Source organism: Cottoperca gobio, chromosome 12 (genome assembly GCF_900634415.1).
Source record: "Cottoperca gobio chromosome 12, fCotGob3.1, whole genome shotgun sequence".
NCBI classification, from domain to species: domain Eukaryota; kingdom Metazoa; phylum Chordata; class Actinopteri; order Perciformes; family Bovichtidae; genus Cottoperca; species Cottoperca gobio.
Genome location: NC_041366.1, coordinates 16,952,099 through 16,967,368, shown reverse-complemented (window position 1 = coordinate 16,967,368; position 15,270 = coordinate 16,952,099). Strand labels below are relative to the sequence as shown.

At 40.0% G+C, this 15,270-nt stretch overlaps 1 protein-coding gene across 2 annotated transcripts in view; it reads left to right on the top strand.

Annotated features, from left to right (window-relative positions):
* The window catches only part of camk2b2 (calcium/calmodulin-dependent protein kinase (CaM kinase) II beta 2), a 40,208-nt gene that overhangs the window by 9,782 nt on the left and 15,156 nt on the right, over positions 1-15,270 (top strand). The window contains exons 7-15 of one of the 2 annotated variants that reach the window (XM_029444238.1): positions 2,743-2,815; positions 7,251-7,353; positions 9,037-9,120; positions 9,212-9,306; positions 9,412-9,534; positions 10,332-10,415; positions 11,532-11,574; positions 13,791-13,862; positions 15,016-15,053. In XM_029444238.1, coding sequence (XP_029300098.1) covers positions 2,743-2,815; positions 7,251-7,353; positions 9,037-9,120; positions 9,212-9,306; positions 9,412-9,534; positions 10,332-10,415; positions 11,532-11,574; positions 13,791-13,862; positions 15,016-15,053 — 715 coding nt within the window. Of the gene's footprint in view, positions 1-1,964; positions 2,038-2,742; positions 2,816-7,250; positions 7,354-9,036; positions 9,121-9,211; positions 9,307-9,411; positions 9,535-10,331; positions 10,416-11,531; positions 11,575-13,790; positions 13,863-15,015; positions 15,054-15,270 lie in introns of both variants that reach the window. The other variant, XM_029444239.1, reaches the window with a different exon arrangement.

Below are 15,270 nucleotides of genomic sequence, written 5' to 3'. Positions count from 1 at the left end.
ACAGCTGTAAACACGCACACAATGTTAGCAGCCTTATATTAAAGCGCAATTTTTCTTACTCACCATCCCATCTTAACTATCCGTCTATGAGAAGCTGAACAGTCGAGTAAACTGTGAAATAGTTTTGTTAGAGCAGTAATTCCTTGAGGTGTCCCACAGGGGTCTATTCTCAGTCCTCTTCTATTCACTATCTACAACACACTACAGCGCACTTGTACAAGAGTCACTTAGGAGTGTCTTCCTTACTGCAAACAATTCCGAATACATCTTATATTTGTCACTTTATAAGTGTGATGCTCTACTACAGTACGGTACTTACTCAAAACCTGATTAGAAGTCATATTTAGTGTTGGTACAGAGCGACCAAATCCACCAACACGGGGGATTTTCAGGAATAACACTTTAATGAACTCGCCTGTAATCAATTAATGCTGCAAAAATGCTATTTTGGAAATGATTTAGATGATTCATTTAAATCAATTAAAGATGAAACTTAATTGATGTTTGCTAAATTACACCGGCACTTTTAATACCAGGACTTTTAATTCACACCAGTGCTTCCATACTAAAATGTTTTATAAGTAAGACACATATGTAACCACAAAGGTGGCACAACTCTGATAATCATCGTATTTGTATTGAGTATCCATGTTTTCTCCTCTGTACTCTACTTTCCCTATTATTTTATTTTCTCCCCTCATCTGCCTTCATTCTCCCTTGTTTCTTTGCATAAGTTGTGTGTGTGTGTGTGTGTGTGTGTCACTCAATGTGTTTGTGTGTGGGTGTGTGATTAGCATGGCAGTATCTCACTGACAGTTTCCTGTCTGTACTCCATCTGCACTCAATCACTCGACCCCTTCCCTCCTTTCTCCACCCCTTTAAAGGGTAGGTTCACCCAAATGGCGAAAAAACATATTTTCCCACTTAAACCACGGCTGAGATCCGGCCATGTGGACAGTTTTGGTTTTATGCGTCCAGGTTTTGAGATATGTGTCTCTCAGATGTCTGCTTAGGATAGAGGAGAGTTTAGTCTGTGGGGCTCACAGCATCGAGCAAGACGACATTTCTCAGTAAAAGCAGCAGTGTGTCTTTCCACATTAGTGTCCCCATTATTCTGGGTAATCCTTAGAGACTATTTATTCAGTGTAAAGCAGTTCCAATGAAAATGGTTGACAGTGAGGTCTGTGGATTATCGAGAACACATGTTTCTGTTCCCCGGAGGATTAATCCTGCTGACTTTGACGATGCCATGACTTTTACTCCAGCACACCATGAGGTGGAGAACTTTGCTTGAGACATGTGGCCCTCAGGATGAGTTATTATAACGTCGGTGGTACTCTGACTTTTCATCTATCGCCGTCATCATGTCATTGTTTTAATTTCTTCAAAATTGACAGTGACGTTTCCATCAGCCTCAGCTGCACTAGTGCTAATTAGAAAACGTTAGCATGGTGAACATGGGGAACATATATTATCAAACACGCAGCTTTAAGTGATGGCCATAGCACACACAGACATAAGTAGAAGTCGAAATGTGACGATCCCGGGGAAATAAAAGTGATAAGAAATATTTTATTGGAAAGAACAGATTCAAGTGATTTCCATTCATGTTTTAGTATCCCCCCCCCCCCCCCCCAAGTGCAGTCATTTCGACACAGTGAATAAAATTCCAATCACCTCCATTTTTTTTGGGCTGGTGGTGAAACCTCAGAGACAAATATCTCAAATCTTGGAAAAACAAAATCCAAACAATCTGAATAGCAAGTTAGAGATAAGTCAAGAAATATGTGTTTCTTTGTCAATTTGGTGAACTGACGATATAATCTTCTGTTCCCGAAAACAACTTCCTGCTGTCAGATGTTCCCCTATCCCTCTACTTCTCTGTATAACTGTCTTCTGTGGTTCTTTTCCTTCCTGTGTTCCCTCCTTTATCTGCTCCTCACCCTGTTGTTTTGTCTCCACAGTCACTGTATCCATCAGATTCTAGACAGTGTGTCTTACACCCACCAACATGAAATAGTGCACAGGGACCTCAAGGTGTGTGTGTGTGTGTGTGTCTCATTGTGTTGCATTATCCTGCACCCTCTGTACAAGGGTAGCCTACATGCTTGTGTTTTTTCTGCTTTATTTCTGCCTGTGATTTAAAATGCCTGTGCCTGCTGACTTTTTCTGCGTGTCTGCCTGTCAGGTTTTGGCTTTTGGGACTCTTGTTGCACTATTTTAGACGGTCTGAACTAGAATTGTGATTTCCTGTGGGCCCCAGCAGACAAAGCACAAAAACTCTGTGAGAAAGAGAGAGTGAGAGAGAGAAAGAGAGAGTGAGAGAGAGGTGGAGAGAAAGCATGAAAGTGAAAGAGAGTAAAGTTCAGTGGAGTATCAGCAGCAGATGCTCGGAAACCTGTTAAAATGTTTTGTTAGAGGCAGTGATCCTGAATAAATTACACAGCAAAATGTGCAGGTTAGACACAGTGTCTCCCACACAAAGCTGCAGCTCACATCCCACACTGCCTGACTAATGTTTGGCTCTTTCTTGAAAACAGAAAATAGCTAACTGCACACCTTCTCCCTCAGATAGACAGGTTCACTCTTCACACTTTTGTTTGAGGGTGTGAACGTGCAGCAAGAATACGTGTGCGTGTGTGTGCGTGTGTGTATTGAGAAGTCGTTGGCCCTGCATGGATGTGACAGTTGGGGGAATGAATGTGCTCAGACTAACCTGCTCCCCCTGCTGTTTGCGTGCAGTCATTGCATCCAGCAGATCGTGGAGGCCGTGCTCCACTGCCATCAAATGGGGGTGGTACACAGAGACCTCAAGGTGAGTCACCTGTAGGGGTGTGTGTGTGTGTGTGTGTGTGTGTCTGTCTGTGTCTCTCTCTGTGTGTGTGTGTGTGTGTGTGTGTGTGTGTGTGTGTGTGTGTGTGTGTGTGTGTGTGTGTTGGGAGGCATTTGAAGTTGTATTTGTCTACGTCTGACTGTTGTACCAGATTCTGAAGGCTGGTAAGTGCAGTTTTTAAACCTAGCATATCTGTGCATGTCTGTGCGCCTGATCTATCGATACATGCATGCTTTTGTGCGTGTTTGTGCCTTCTTGTGTGTCTTTGAACTAATGTCTGTGCATGCAATTAGGTGTACATGCTGTATACATGTTATTATGGTGATGTAATTAATTAAGTGAAAGAGCAACTTAACAGCAGCTGAAAATCTTATTTTTTGCTGACCTCCAGTGGTTGAAGCTCTGTCCTGGCTGCAGTGATGTAGAAGTGCACTTCAGGCCGCGTCAGTACACCGTGACATCACTGTCGGGTGTGGTTACAGGCGCAACAGACTTGAAACTTTCAACCAGAAAAGGGTAGTAAAACATGGCTTTTCAGCCTGGTGTAAAGTTACTCTGGAAGTTCATTGACTTGCCCCAGGTTATAGGCATGATATGGTACTGCTAATTACATAAATCTTAAAAATAAATATGAATAGAAAGTTAGATTTGTGAATTTCAAACTTTCCCGACGACAAGATAAACAAATGTATCTACAAGCAGGTTTTCACATGCTGTGATTGGACAAAATGACATCTAATTTAATTCTCATAAATACCTTGGCAGGTGATGCATAAATGTGAAAAAATATGTCACTTTATTATAAACCCATATAGCATCTACAATCAGCACATAATAAATGAATGAATGACACACTATAACATACTATAATGTAGTTGGAAGCAGATATAAGAACATTTTAAAGTATTGATTTGTTTCTTTACAACTAAAACTCCACTTACTGACCAATTACAATACATTTATGTTATAACAATTTATAGTGTGTTATAAAGATTTTTTTTGTTGCTAATATATAATTATAATAGGCAATTAATTAGCAATTTTAAAGTTTAATAACGTTAAAACATGTTAAAATTTGGTGATTAATAAATGAATAATAAAAAAGAAAACACGACTTTAAACCTGTATCAGGATATTATCTATTAACAATTCTAGACCAACTGATTAAAGATTTATACATGTGTATAATCACTTTATTTATTATTATTATTTATTTATTTATTACACACAATAAATATCTGTTTGAAATAATTGTCCACATAGGGGTTTAAAGTTTTTATTAATTTACTACTGACTAAGATATGGTTAAAGTTGTATTGTACATTTATTAACTGTTTATATTATATTACATTCAAAAGCGGGTTTAAAACTGTAAAGACACATGTGATTACAACTATGTAAAATGCAGTTATACAGGGTTATTAAACATTAATTAATAATCAGAGGAGCTATAGTTGTTAACAAATAACTCATAAACATTTGAAAATGTTCTTGTATCTGGTTATATACTGCATTACAGTGTACTATAATGTGCTATAAGCCATTAATTAATTGTTCATAAACTTTGTATATACCCTAAAATAAAGTTAAACATTGTTATTGTTATTTTATTTTATATTTTTATGCAACATGCTCGCTCTCCATACTGGCCTCGGCTCACATGTTATTGAAGTGGGACTCTTCGGGGAACTCCACAATTACTTTACCCTACAGAAGTGCATTAAAGGTTGCCCACTCAGAGGAGGCGACATAGGAACGGTTATGAGGTTGTGGTGTGATGATTTCCCTCGTGGAGGTTTATTAGGTTAAAGGAAAAAACGCTGAGATGTTGTCGTTGTTGTTGATTTCTCATTAGTTGCTCATGAAACGAGGCTGAAAGACAAAAGTCACTTATCTACCTTCCTGAAAGCAGAAAGGCGCCGAATATCCAGAGGGTCGATATTTTGTGCTCAGGAAATGTCATGTTCTGTATGTTAGTGTTCTCTACGTGAGGTTTCATAAAGGCAGCAGAAAGGAAACCAAGACATTGTGTCTTTCTTACTGCAGTGAATTATCTTATTCTCCAATTTAAAAAAACCACTCGCACTCTTTGTGATGTAGGAAGGAATAGAAAAGAGCACAATTACCTTGTACTTGCTTCTTCTTCTTCTTCTTCTTCTTCTTCTTCTTCTTCTTCTTCTTCTTCTTCTTCTCCTTCTTCTTGTCACTCTGTCTTTTCAGAGTTAAAACATCCTGACCTTGTTAACAAGGAGGCAACATGTCGACTCGTGTCTCGCTGGATCCATTTATTCTTCTTCACAAAAACCTCTAATCTCTCGAACTGAATGTTATTTGTAGTTAAGTTATTTTAGTGTCTAACAAAAGTCAGCTTTTCAGATTAAACACGATTAATTAGGGAATTGGCAAATTGATTAATTATTAAATATTTTCTTAACGCAAAAATGTCAAACGTTTGATTTGCTCAAACTTCTCCAATGTGAGGACATATTTCTGTTTATTGATTGTTTTATTGTTGGTCAGACAAAACAAGACTTTGGAAGACTGTCACGCTTTAGGAAATGTAGACTTTCTCTAGACAATCAATTAATCAATTAATCAATTAATCAAGAAAGTAATCAGCAGATGAATCAATAATGAACATAATTATTAGTTACGCCCCTGGACAACATATTAAATGATGATTAAAAATAGCCTATGATACTGAAAATGTAGAAATTAAGTTGTAGAAATCTCATATTTAGCAAACCATAATACTTCATAATAGTTCATTTATTGTATCTAAAAATAATGATCTAATTCATTTGAATATTAAAATGTTTTCTTGATGTTCATCAAAGTCCTTACGATTCATCCTGACGGAAACATGAACGTCTGAACCAACGTTTCTTCAGAGGTGCTCTGATTTGGTCATGCTAGCTGTTTCCGGTCTTTATGCTAAGCTAAGCTAATCGCCTGCTGGCCGTAGTTTCATAGTAACCGTTCAGACACAAAAAGGGGAATCAATATTCTCGTCTAAATCTCAGCGAGAAAGTGGACGAGCATATCAAGCTATTGGTTATAATTCAGAGTTTCCTCTTCCCGGAATTACATGACAGTCGTGACAACCTGACAAAGACAGAACAAGGACCCTCATTATTTCATATTATATCTTCCACAAATGGATATTTAAATATTGGGAGCTGCGTGGTGTTGTAGATTATCTATTCATGTTACATGATTTTATTGCATAAGTAGCTTTCACCTCCTGCTCAGAAGTCAAGTCTCATTTGAAATCAGCCAGCAGAGGGTGACATGATGAGTGCCCTGCAGCTGGAGCACGTCATCCAGATGTTTCTGTGGTGGACTGATTATTATTATTATTAGAAGGCACAAATCAATCACTGTCAGAGGGAACTGGTTATAAAACAAGGAGCTGTTGTCCCGGTGTGTGTTGTGGACTCTAGATGTTTGTCAGATTGCTGTTACATCAGCGTCTGAGCTGGAAAGACACGACAAAAAGAGAAGCTGTGCTTCGTCTTCCTCAAGTAAACAAATGGCAATGAAGACATATACATGTTTTTTAAGACCCATCTGTCTGTCTCAGCCACTGAGTTTGAGTGTGTGTGTTTGAATATGTATAAGTGTTCGCTATGAATGTGTGTGAGCATTATTCTTAGTCCTCTGATTTGGGTTTAACTGGTTGCATCCCAGTGGTCTGTCACACTTTCTTTTCTGTTGTCTTTTTAAACTTAAAAACGGTAAGTAAGGGAATGTAGCCCCCGCCCCCATCCCTGAAATCTGATTGGCCCTCTTTGGAGCCCGCCATACCAGAGTCAGAAGGTGATAGGTAGTTGACTTATTCGCCTAATGGATAGATTACTGAGGAAACATACTGAGTACGGGCCCAGGACTACAAACGAACGCAAAAAAAACACGAAGAGATATAAAAAAAGAATCATGCAAAACAACAACCGTAAAGAGTCGCAAAATGTTCATAAAGAGTCAGAAATCTACCAGAGACCAGATCCAAAACAACAATAAGAGGCTCCAAACCACCACACAGAGATGCCAAATGACTACAGACTCAAAACAACCATAAAAACCTGCAAAACAATTACAAAAGTGATTCAAAAAATGACTGCAAAGAGACACAAAATTACCACGAAAAAACAAGAAACTTTCAGTCTGAGTGTCTTGCCCCTGTGTGGGAGGAATTACAAATACCAGCTATTCATTGGCATCATTTCATAGTAGAATATTCAATTGGCATTCATTTATCACACTGAATAAGGAGTCTTCTTTATCTTGTTGCTTTATTCTGGCACATAGAGGATGTTTCCAGCGTTGCAGATTTTGAAGGTGTTATGAGATGATGTGTTTAAGAAATGTAACTTGCAAAAGGAGACTTTCACTGACGTGACCTGTTTTGTCCGTGCAGCCGGAGAACCTGCTGCTGGCCAGCAAGTGTAAGAATGCAGCAGTGAAGCTGGCCGACTTTGGCCTGGCTATTGAGGTTCAAGGAGAACAGCAGGCTTGGTTTGGTACGTTACACACACACACACACACACACACACATCTGCGGTGTGCTCACATGGACTTGATTACTTAAAATTCATCTTATGGATCCTCGAACTCTTTGTTTCTGAAGGCATCTTTATTAACGTTCGATCGATCATAGATTAACAAGCACCTGCTTCCCACAGATGGTAGCATGAGAGAATCTCGCAAATCTTTTAGAGGGAATCTGTAACCACATCTGCCAGTCTGTGTCCATCCTCTTCCTCCTCTTGATGATGAAGGGCTCTGTTGCCTGACAGCTCTGATGCAGCGCTGTCACACTGAAGACTGCAAAGAGAAGTGTAGGCTTCCACAGGAACATTCATCCATACTGCCTTTTTATCCTTTTTGTCAGCGTGCCCTCGAGTCTATAAACAAGAAGGGACTTCTGCCTCCTCTTCCTCGAACATTAGACTTATCCCATCTGACTGACAGGACACGCTCTTGATCTTTTTGTGTAGAGTTATCTTTTTAAAATCCTATTGTGCATGTTCTTCTTTTCAGAAAGCTAACACGGATAATGACTCATCGATTTCAGCCGGATTGAAGTGCACAAAACGACTTTTTTTTTTTTTCATACTTACTTTGACACAGAGCCAATTTGAAGATCTATTACAAAGACGCTGCAGCGAGATAAAAGCTCTGACTTTACATTAATGTGCATTTCATAATGCACTTAGTGCGGTCATTCTAAGACGGTGAATTTGCAGCATCAAAAATCCCCAATATGGATCAAACAAAAGTACCAGCCTTCAGTCATCATATTATATTAAACATTTACTCTTTAGTGAGCAGTTCATTGAGATTTTGAACTTTTCTACATACATTTTCTTTTCTTTTTTCTTGTAATTCGGACATGATTCATCATTATTTTTGCACCGTCACTGACAGTTATGGTGTTGCATTAATTTACATATTTAGACCCTTTACACTGTGTGAAATCCACCAGCGGCTTATTTAGAGCTTTGACAACCAAAGACAGCTTGCATCAACATTCTCACAATGTGCTGCGATCTACACCTACATGCTACAGTTAACCCGGCGCTCACCACATCATGTCACACGCAGCAAAACTGATCGTACAGTTTAGTCACAGATTGTCTGAATCCCGCTGAAAATGGAAAATTAGACCAAATATAAAATAAGAATAAGAAGAAATAGACCCTTAAATACTGTCAAACAGCTCCACGAGGACTATCTCAAATATCAAAGGGCAACAATGAAGGGATGATAGGAAATCAGACAGAGAAGGAGGAACTATTTGGTGTTTATTATGTAGGGAATGAAGATTGGTTGACCTTTTCAGCACCATGGACAGCGACGGGAAGACAAGTCCTCCAGATTAAATGACAACATAATGTTGTTGGTTGTTTATGTTAGTTCAAATCTGTTTTATGATGTGACTACACATTGGTTATGGTTTGGTTGAGGCACAAACATAACCTGCTTAGGTTTAGGGAAACATTATGGTCTGTGTTAAAATGACCGTCATTGTCAAAGGTTACAATAATAAACACATGATTAAAGTTTGGGAGCAATTGCGGTCATGCTTGATGGTTTGAAACTGAAAAGAAAAAAGGAAATGCATGTAAACAGTTCAGTACAAAACACACCTATTTACAAGAAACTAGTCCCTGATGTGTGTTTGTTTGTGTTTGTTTGTGCAGGCTTCGCTGGGACTCCCGGCTACTTGTCCCCAGAGGTGCTGAGGAAGGAGGCGTATGGTAAACCAGTAGACATCTGGGCATGCGGTGAGCTCTTTGTCTGTGTGTTTCTCACCGCCGCCGCCTCCTCGCTCTCCTTCTTGTCACTCAGACAAAGGTTGTGTTTTCAGCTGTGTAGGTGTGATCCTTTACATCCTTTTGGTCGGGTACCCTCCGTTCTGGGACGAGGACCAGCACAAACTGTACCAGCAGATCAAAGCCGGAGCGTACGACGTGAGCCTGCCTCCGTTATCACTCCTCTCCATTTCTCTCACTTTTAATCGGACATGTTGCTCATGTGTTTAATATATATGTTGGCATGCATTGGTGTGTCTTTAGTTTCCCTCCCCAGAGTGGGACACTGTGACTCCGGAGGCTAAAAATCTGATCAACCAGATGCTGACTATCAACCCAGCCAAGAGAATCACTGCCCAGGAGGCTCTGAAGCACCCATGGGTCTGCGTAAGTACATATACACAGACTTATATATGTATATATATACACCATACATAAATATGGAATCTCCTGCCACAAAAGTTTGATTGGGTACAGTCAGATGACTGAGAGGACTACTACTGCAGACATAAATCCGTATTTCATTGCCCCTGTTTGATACTCCCTTAACTGTGTAATTTGTAAATCCTCTAACAGCAAGTTTAGGAACATCTGTCCAAAGCTGCCAAATATCAGCACCATCTGTTTCCAAACATGCACTCTCTGATATTTCCATATTCTGGGTCAGCTTATCTTGAACGATTTGTTCCACAGGAAGGCAAAAGAGCAGCCTACATCAGGGATAAGCACTTCTGTGTGCTCTTCATCAACACACAATATGAGGATCAGCAGCTTAGGGGAACAGCCGGGACACTTTGATATGTGCAGTTAAACTGAAGGAGTTTATTTGAAATAGTTTGTTGCTTATGAAAGGGGGAGAAAAAGGAAGTTTTTCAAACAAAAAACAATGTCATGTCACCCGTCATGCAGAGAGAAATGACTTGATCCTTCCTATAAGAAGTCAATTCATTTACAGTACGCCTTTATATCAGTGGCAAGTCTAGCTGAAGTGGCGCCCCGGGGAAAATCTGGAAATACCCCACACAATGTTGCCAGAAGTGTTGTCACCTAAAGAGCCTCAGAATCAACAGATTCTAGGGAAGCGAGTATCTCCGACAGCTCCTGCCCACAGAAACCTGTCACTGTCAGAGCTGCTCTTCTAATGTTTTATTTTCAGCACCTCTTTCTCTCTTGTCTCCCCGCAGCAACGCTCAACAGTGGCCTCTATGATGCACAGACAGGAGACAGTCGAGTGCCTGAAGAAGTTTAACGCTAGGAGGAAACTCAAGGTGTGAACATGCGTCAGGTCCTCTGCAGTATCTGCTCCTTCATCTGGTCATGTTTACTCCGACCAAATGACACCAGACAAAGTTGTGATCATGAATCCATCGTATGCAAGATTTCATTTTGATTTAATTTCCCATCTTATATCCATTTAAAGCCCCGTGTCAGATATGGAAAATGTAACATTGCAGACAGCTGAAAGTGACGACTTCTTCTCGTTGTTTTATTCAGATATGACATCACATTTACAGAAAGAGACCCAATGCTCCTGCGATATTTGGCACCTCACGCGCAGAGAGAGAGAGATCCTGTCATCTTGTGATTATCTATTTTGTTCTCTTGTGTAAAATGTAATTTAGCTTTGGCAATAATGTAAGTTTAATTGAGCGAGCGAGAGAACAAATGATGAGTTCTAAATGTTATGACAGTGAGGAAGACGAGTGTTTCCTGTCATCTCTCAGGCTTTTGAATTTTATTTTGATGCCTTAATGACAATCGTGAGCGTAAGTGACGCTCCACCGGAACGCTTTCACATCAGTTTCATAATTTAACGTTATTATAGAGGAAACTCTGCTGCTTGTTTATCAGTGCACACACATTGATTGGCAGGATGGTCACTTGGGACTCTTCTGTGAAGCCTTTTGTTGGATATTCATTTGTTCAAACTTTAAAAGTTTCCATCCAACTGTTTTAATTCACATTTTAATTGTGCACATAAAAAATAAAACCCTGGAAACTCATCACAATCTGAAATATCGTCAAAAAAAAAGTGCAAAAGAAACAGACTTGGGAAATAAATGATGACATACAAGAAGCGTGTGACTTAAAGTGAAGAGCTGAACACATCAGGTCTGTGTGGAGCGATGAGGAGACTGTAACCTTCCTCACATTAATACATGAAACAAATGCCCTCGTTCACTGTGTTTCATGGTTTATTAAATTGACTTTCCGCCCGCATGTTGTACCTCGTGTGCTTTTGTGACTTTTAAAAGTGACCAGGGTGCTTATTCATACACAAGATCAACATCTTAAATTACCATCATGTTAACATAAAGCGGTGCATGTCTGAACGAGGCTCCTTCACTCTTTTCACCCTCGTCTTCTCCTCTTTTCCTCCGCAGGGTGCCATTTTGACCACCATGCTTGTCTCCAGGAACTTCTCTGGTGAGTGTCGCTTGTTGAAAAGAGTCAAGCTGCCTGAGCAAGAGAGGAGGGGAGGACAGGATGACATGCCATCTGTCTTCTGCCATCTCTTCACACATACACACACACACACACACACACGAACACACAGCAGGTTGATGGGCGGCAGCGTTAGAGTAAGCAGGAAATTCAGCGGAGATATTTGCTCGGTTTTGCGCCTTCTTTGGCATAATCTCCCACAATATAACTTGTTTGTCTGATTCTTAAATCAGGCAGAGTTTAATGCTTCTGAGCCTCTTTGTTTGGTGACATCCGATCAATCAAGAAGTACAGAAGTAATAAAACATTTCTCTGTGAACAACTTATCATATTCAATGTCACACGTAACCAGATCTTGGCTTTATTGTGAAAGGGCCCATGTGTTGAGTTTGCTGCCGCCGTAGAGGAATAAATGTTGCCTTCGTTTCTCCACCGGCACTTACAAGGCTTCCAAAGGCTTTATTTACAATAAGAAAACATCAGCATCAATCTTCAAAACCCACCCTGTGTAATTACAGAATGTAAACGGCTCCCCTGGTATCCAAAGGCATGGCCTGGATGTTATTAATAGTAGATACAGCACAGTTTATACGCAAGATATATGAAAATGTAACAGTCAGACGATGATGGGATTAAATTAGCACATTAATGCTCCCGAAATAATTTAATTTTTCTATAAGGATCCCGTGGTTGTTGAAGATTTCTAAGAAATATTCAGTATGTACTGAGCTTAACATTTCACAGTTCAAATGTAAACTTGTCAGTGCTCTTTGGTCAGTGATGGAAGGTACCGTAATGTATTTGTGTAGTTTTACTTTCCACATAATGCTACTTTATACTTCTACTTCACGACATGACGAGGGGACATACTGTACTTTTTACTGCAATACATTGATCTATTATACAAAATATAATCAACAAATTAATTATGATGTAATATTATATAAAATGTTGTTGATCCTGGGGGGGAAACTCACAACTTTATAACACATTAATGCAGGGGTGTCAAACATACGGCCCGCGGGCCGGATTGGATCCTCTGGCAGGCCGGTTTTGGCCCGCGGGCCGTATGTTTGACACCCCTGCATTAATGTGTTATAAAGTTGTGAGTTTCCCCGGGATGACTCTGCAAAGTGTAAAAATGACAGAGAAGACATTAACTGAAATTCTTTAATAAAAGTAACTGCTATTAATGATAAATGATATAAATGATCAACTGAGGCATAATATTGTTGAAATTGCACTTATTATTCTTATGAAATGTCAGGTTGTTTTGTTTTGTTAATGTTTTGTAAAAAGATAGTTCATTAAATGTGAAGAATTTCAGAATGTACTTTTTTTGCACTAAAACAAAAGGAACAATTTGGAGTTGTTGTTATTTACAGGTTATTATCCTGTGATGTTACTGGTCCGGCCCACTTGAGATCAAATTGGGCTGCATGTGGCCCCTGAACTAAAAAGAGTTTGACACCCCTGCATTAATGCATCAATAATTATAATCCAATTATATATTATTCTGAAATGGACCTTTTACTTGGTATATTTGTAATGCTAATACTTGTAAGAGTATTTCTACACGCTGCTTTTGCTGCTTTTAATTAAGCCGAAGTAATTCCTCCACCACCGTCTCCAGTATGTAAGAAAGTCGGTTTATCTTTAGTACGAACGCTTTCAGAGAGAACATAATAACAGGATGGTCACATTTACGTAATATATGCTCTCTAATACATCCATCTGTTTACCTCAATACATTTCAAGACTAACACCACGATGGACAGATGGACTATTTTACGTAAAGAATATCCATATTATGCAATGCAGTATAAGAGGTTTTCCTTCTTTACTTTATTAAATGTATCGACTAACAAGTATTGTGCGTGTATCAAAGCCTGATACATATTCTTCCTCTGTGCCATAGAGCTACATCAATCAATGAGCCACACTGCTGCACTGGCTGACATGTTCCTGCATTACCATGAACACACACACACACTGCAGTTTATCTTGACTGTATCCCACACACACACACACACACACACACACACACCCCGTCCTGCAGCCCTAACAAATGCACTATTTACTCCTGTTTGTTTGATAGAAACTACAGTGACCAGCTATTTAAGGGAATTGCTGAGACAAGTAATCTAAGTATAGCTACTACTCCATCAGCCTACATCTTCTTCCTCTCTGTGTTTCAGTGGGTCGGCAGACTACAGCCCCCGCCTCCATCAGCTCTGTGCCGGGTACCACCGGTGGCATTGTGGAGCAAGGTAAACTCATCTCAGCTGTATCCTATCTTAGCTCTGACCTCTCTTCTCTTGGAACTTCCCATCCTTTCCTCTCACTGAACTTGTGGCAGACATGATTAAATGGAAATCCCCAGAGTCAAAACATCACACGCTCCCACTAACCCTCAGCTTGTTTTAATCTCTCCTCCTAAATCTTTTTTCCTTCCTCTAATGCTTCCCGAATGTTTGCCAAGGTAAGCACCCTCATCTCTCATCTGGAAGCCAAGAGTATTACTGTTCAGATATCTTTGCTTGTCATGGGTTAGGACTTCTCTGTTGTGCAATATGGTCACATGCCCTCCCGGGAATTAGGAGACAAATTGCATGCAGTGTGTGTGTGTGTGCGGCAGCTTAGATGTCGGATGTGCTTGGAGAAGTGTGAAGTGCTTGTTTCTTCCTTCTTTATCATTCATGAACAGCATTAATGCACCAGAGCACTTTATGACTTTTATTTGTACATATCCTGTAACACTAAAGTGTGGTTTACATTTCCTGCCCATCAATAAACTCTGCAGTTATTCCAACTAATCCAGCCTACTCTTGAGATTAACAAACCCATTATCACATACCTGCATCTCCATTCCACTTTCCAGCATGCTTTCACTCCTAATCTCCCTCGTCTATCTGCGGCTGTGCGTGCATCTGCGTGTGTGAGTGTATTCGGATTATATGGAGAATTAGTTAGACTTTTTTCCCCCCTCATGATGCCCGATGCCCTCTGCTTATCTAATGCGTTGGGCAATGGATCAGGGTTAGGAGGTGCCAGTTGGATGAAGATGTTTTGATGTGTGTGTGTGTGTGTGTGTGTTTATTCGTTGGGTTTTTAATGTCTTTTTACAGGACAGAGGGAGGGTTCTCGGTTTTTAGAGGGAGGGATGAATTCTGTACAGTGTGTCTTTTTTTAACTTCCCTTAAGGGTGGAGAAGGGGAGGACATGTGGAGAGACAAGCATTGTCACTCTGTTTGTGGTCTGCATGTTCCTTTTTGAGAGGTACTTTTTTTTAGCCAATGCATGCATGCATCAGCGTGCATCTGCAGCTGTGTCTGAGTGAGCAGATTTAGAGAGCTGTGGTCATCTGAAGGTGCATGATGTGTACTCTTCCATCTGAGGGTGTGTCGTTCTGCCTCTCTGCAGCAGCCAAGAGTCTCCTCAACAAGAAGACTGATGTCAAGGTAAGCTAGCTTGTCTCTTCTCTTAACTCCCTTGTTTTTATTCGCCTCGTTTCCTCTTTACATCCTTTTCCTGCCCTTCTAGTGTTCGGACGCCCTTCACTTTTATTATTCCATAAATATTTCGATCGAAGACAGATGCGGTCGCGGTGATTTGACTTTGTCAAGTGCAGTGGCGTCCACTTTAATATTTTTTCAAGACATTGTTTGTGGCCTTAAA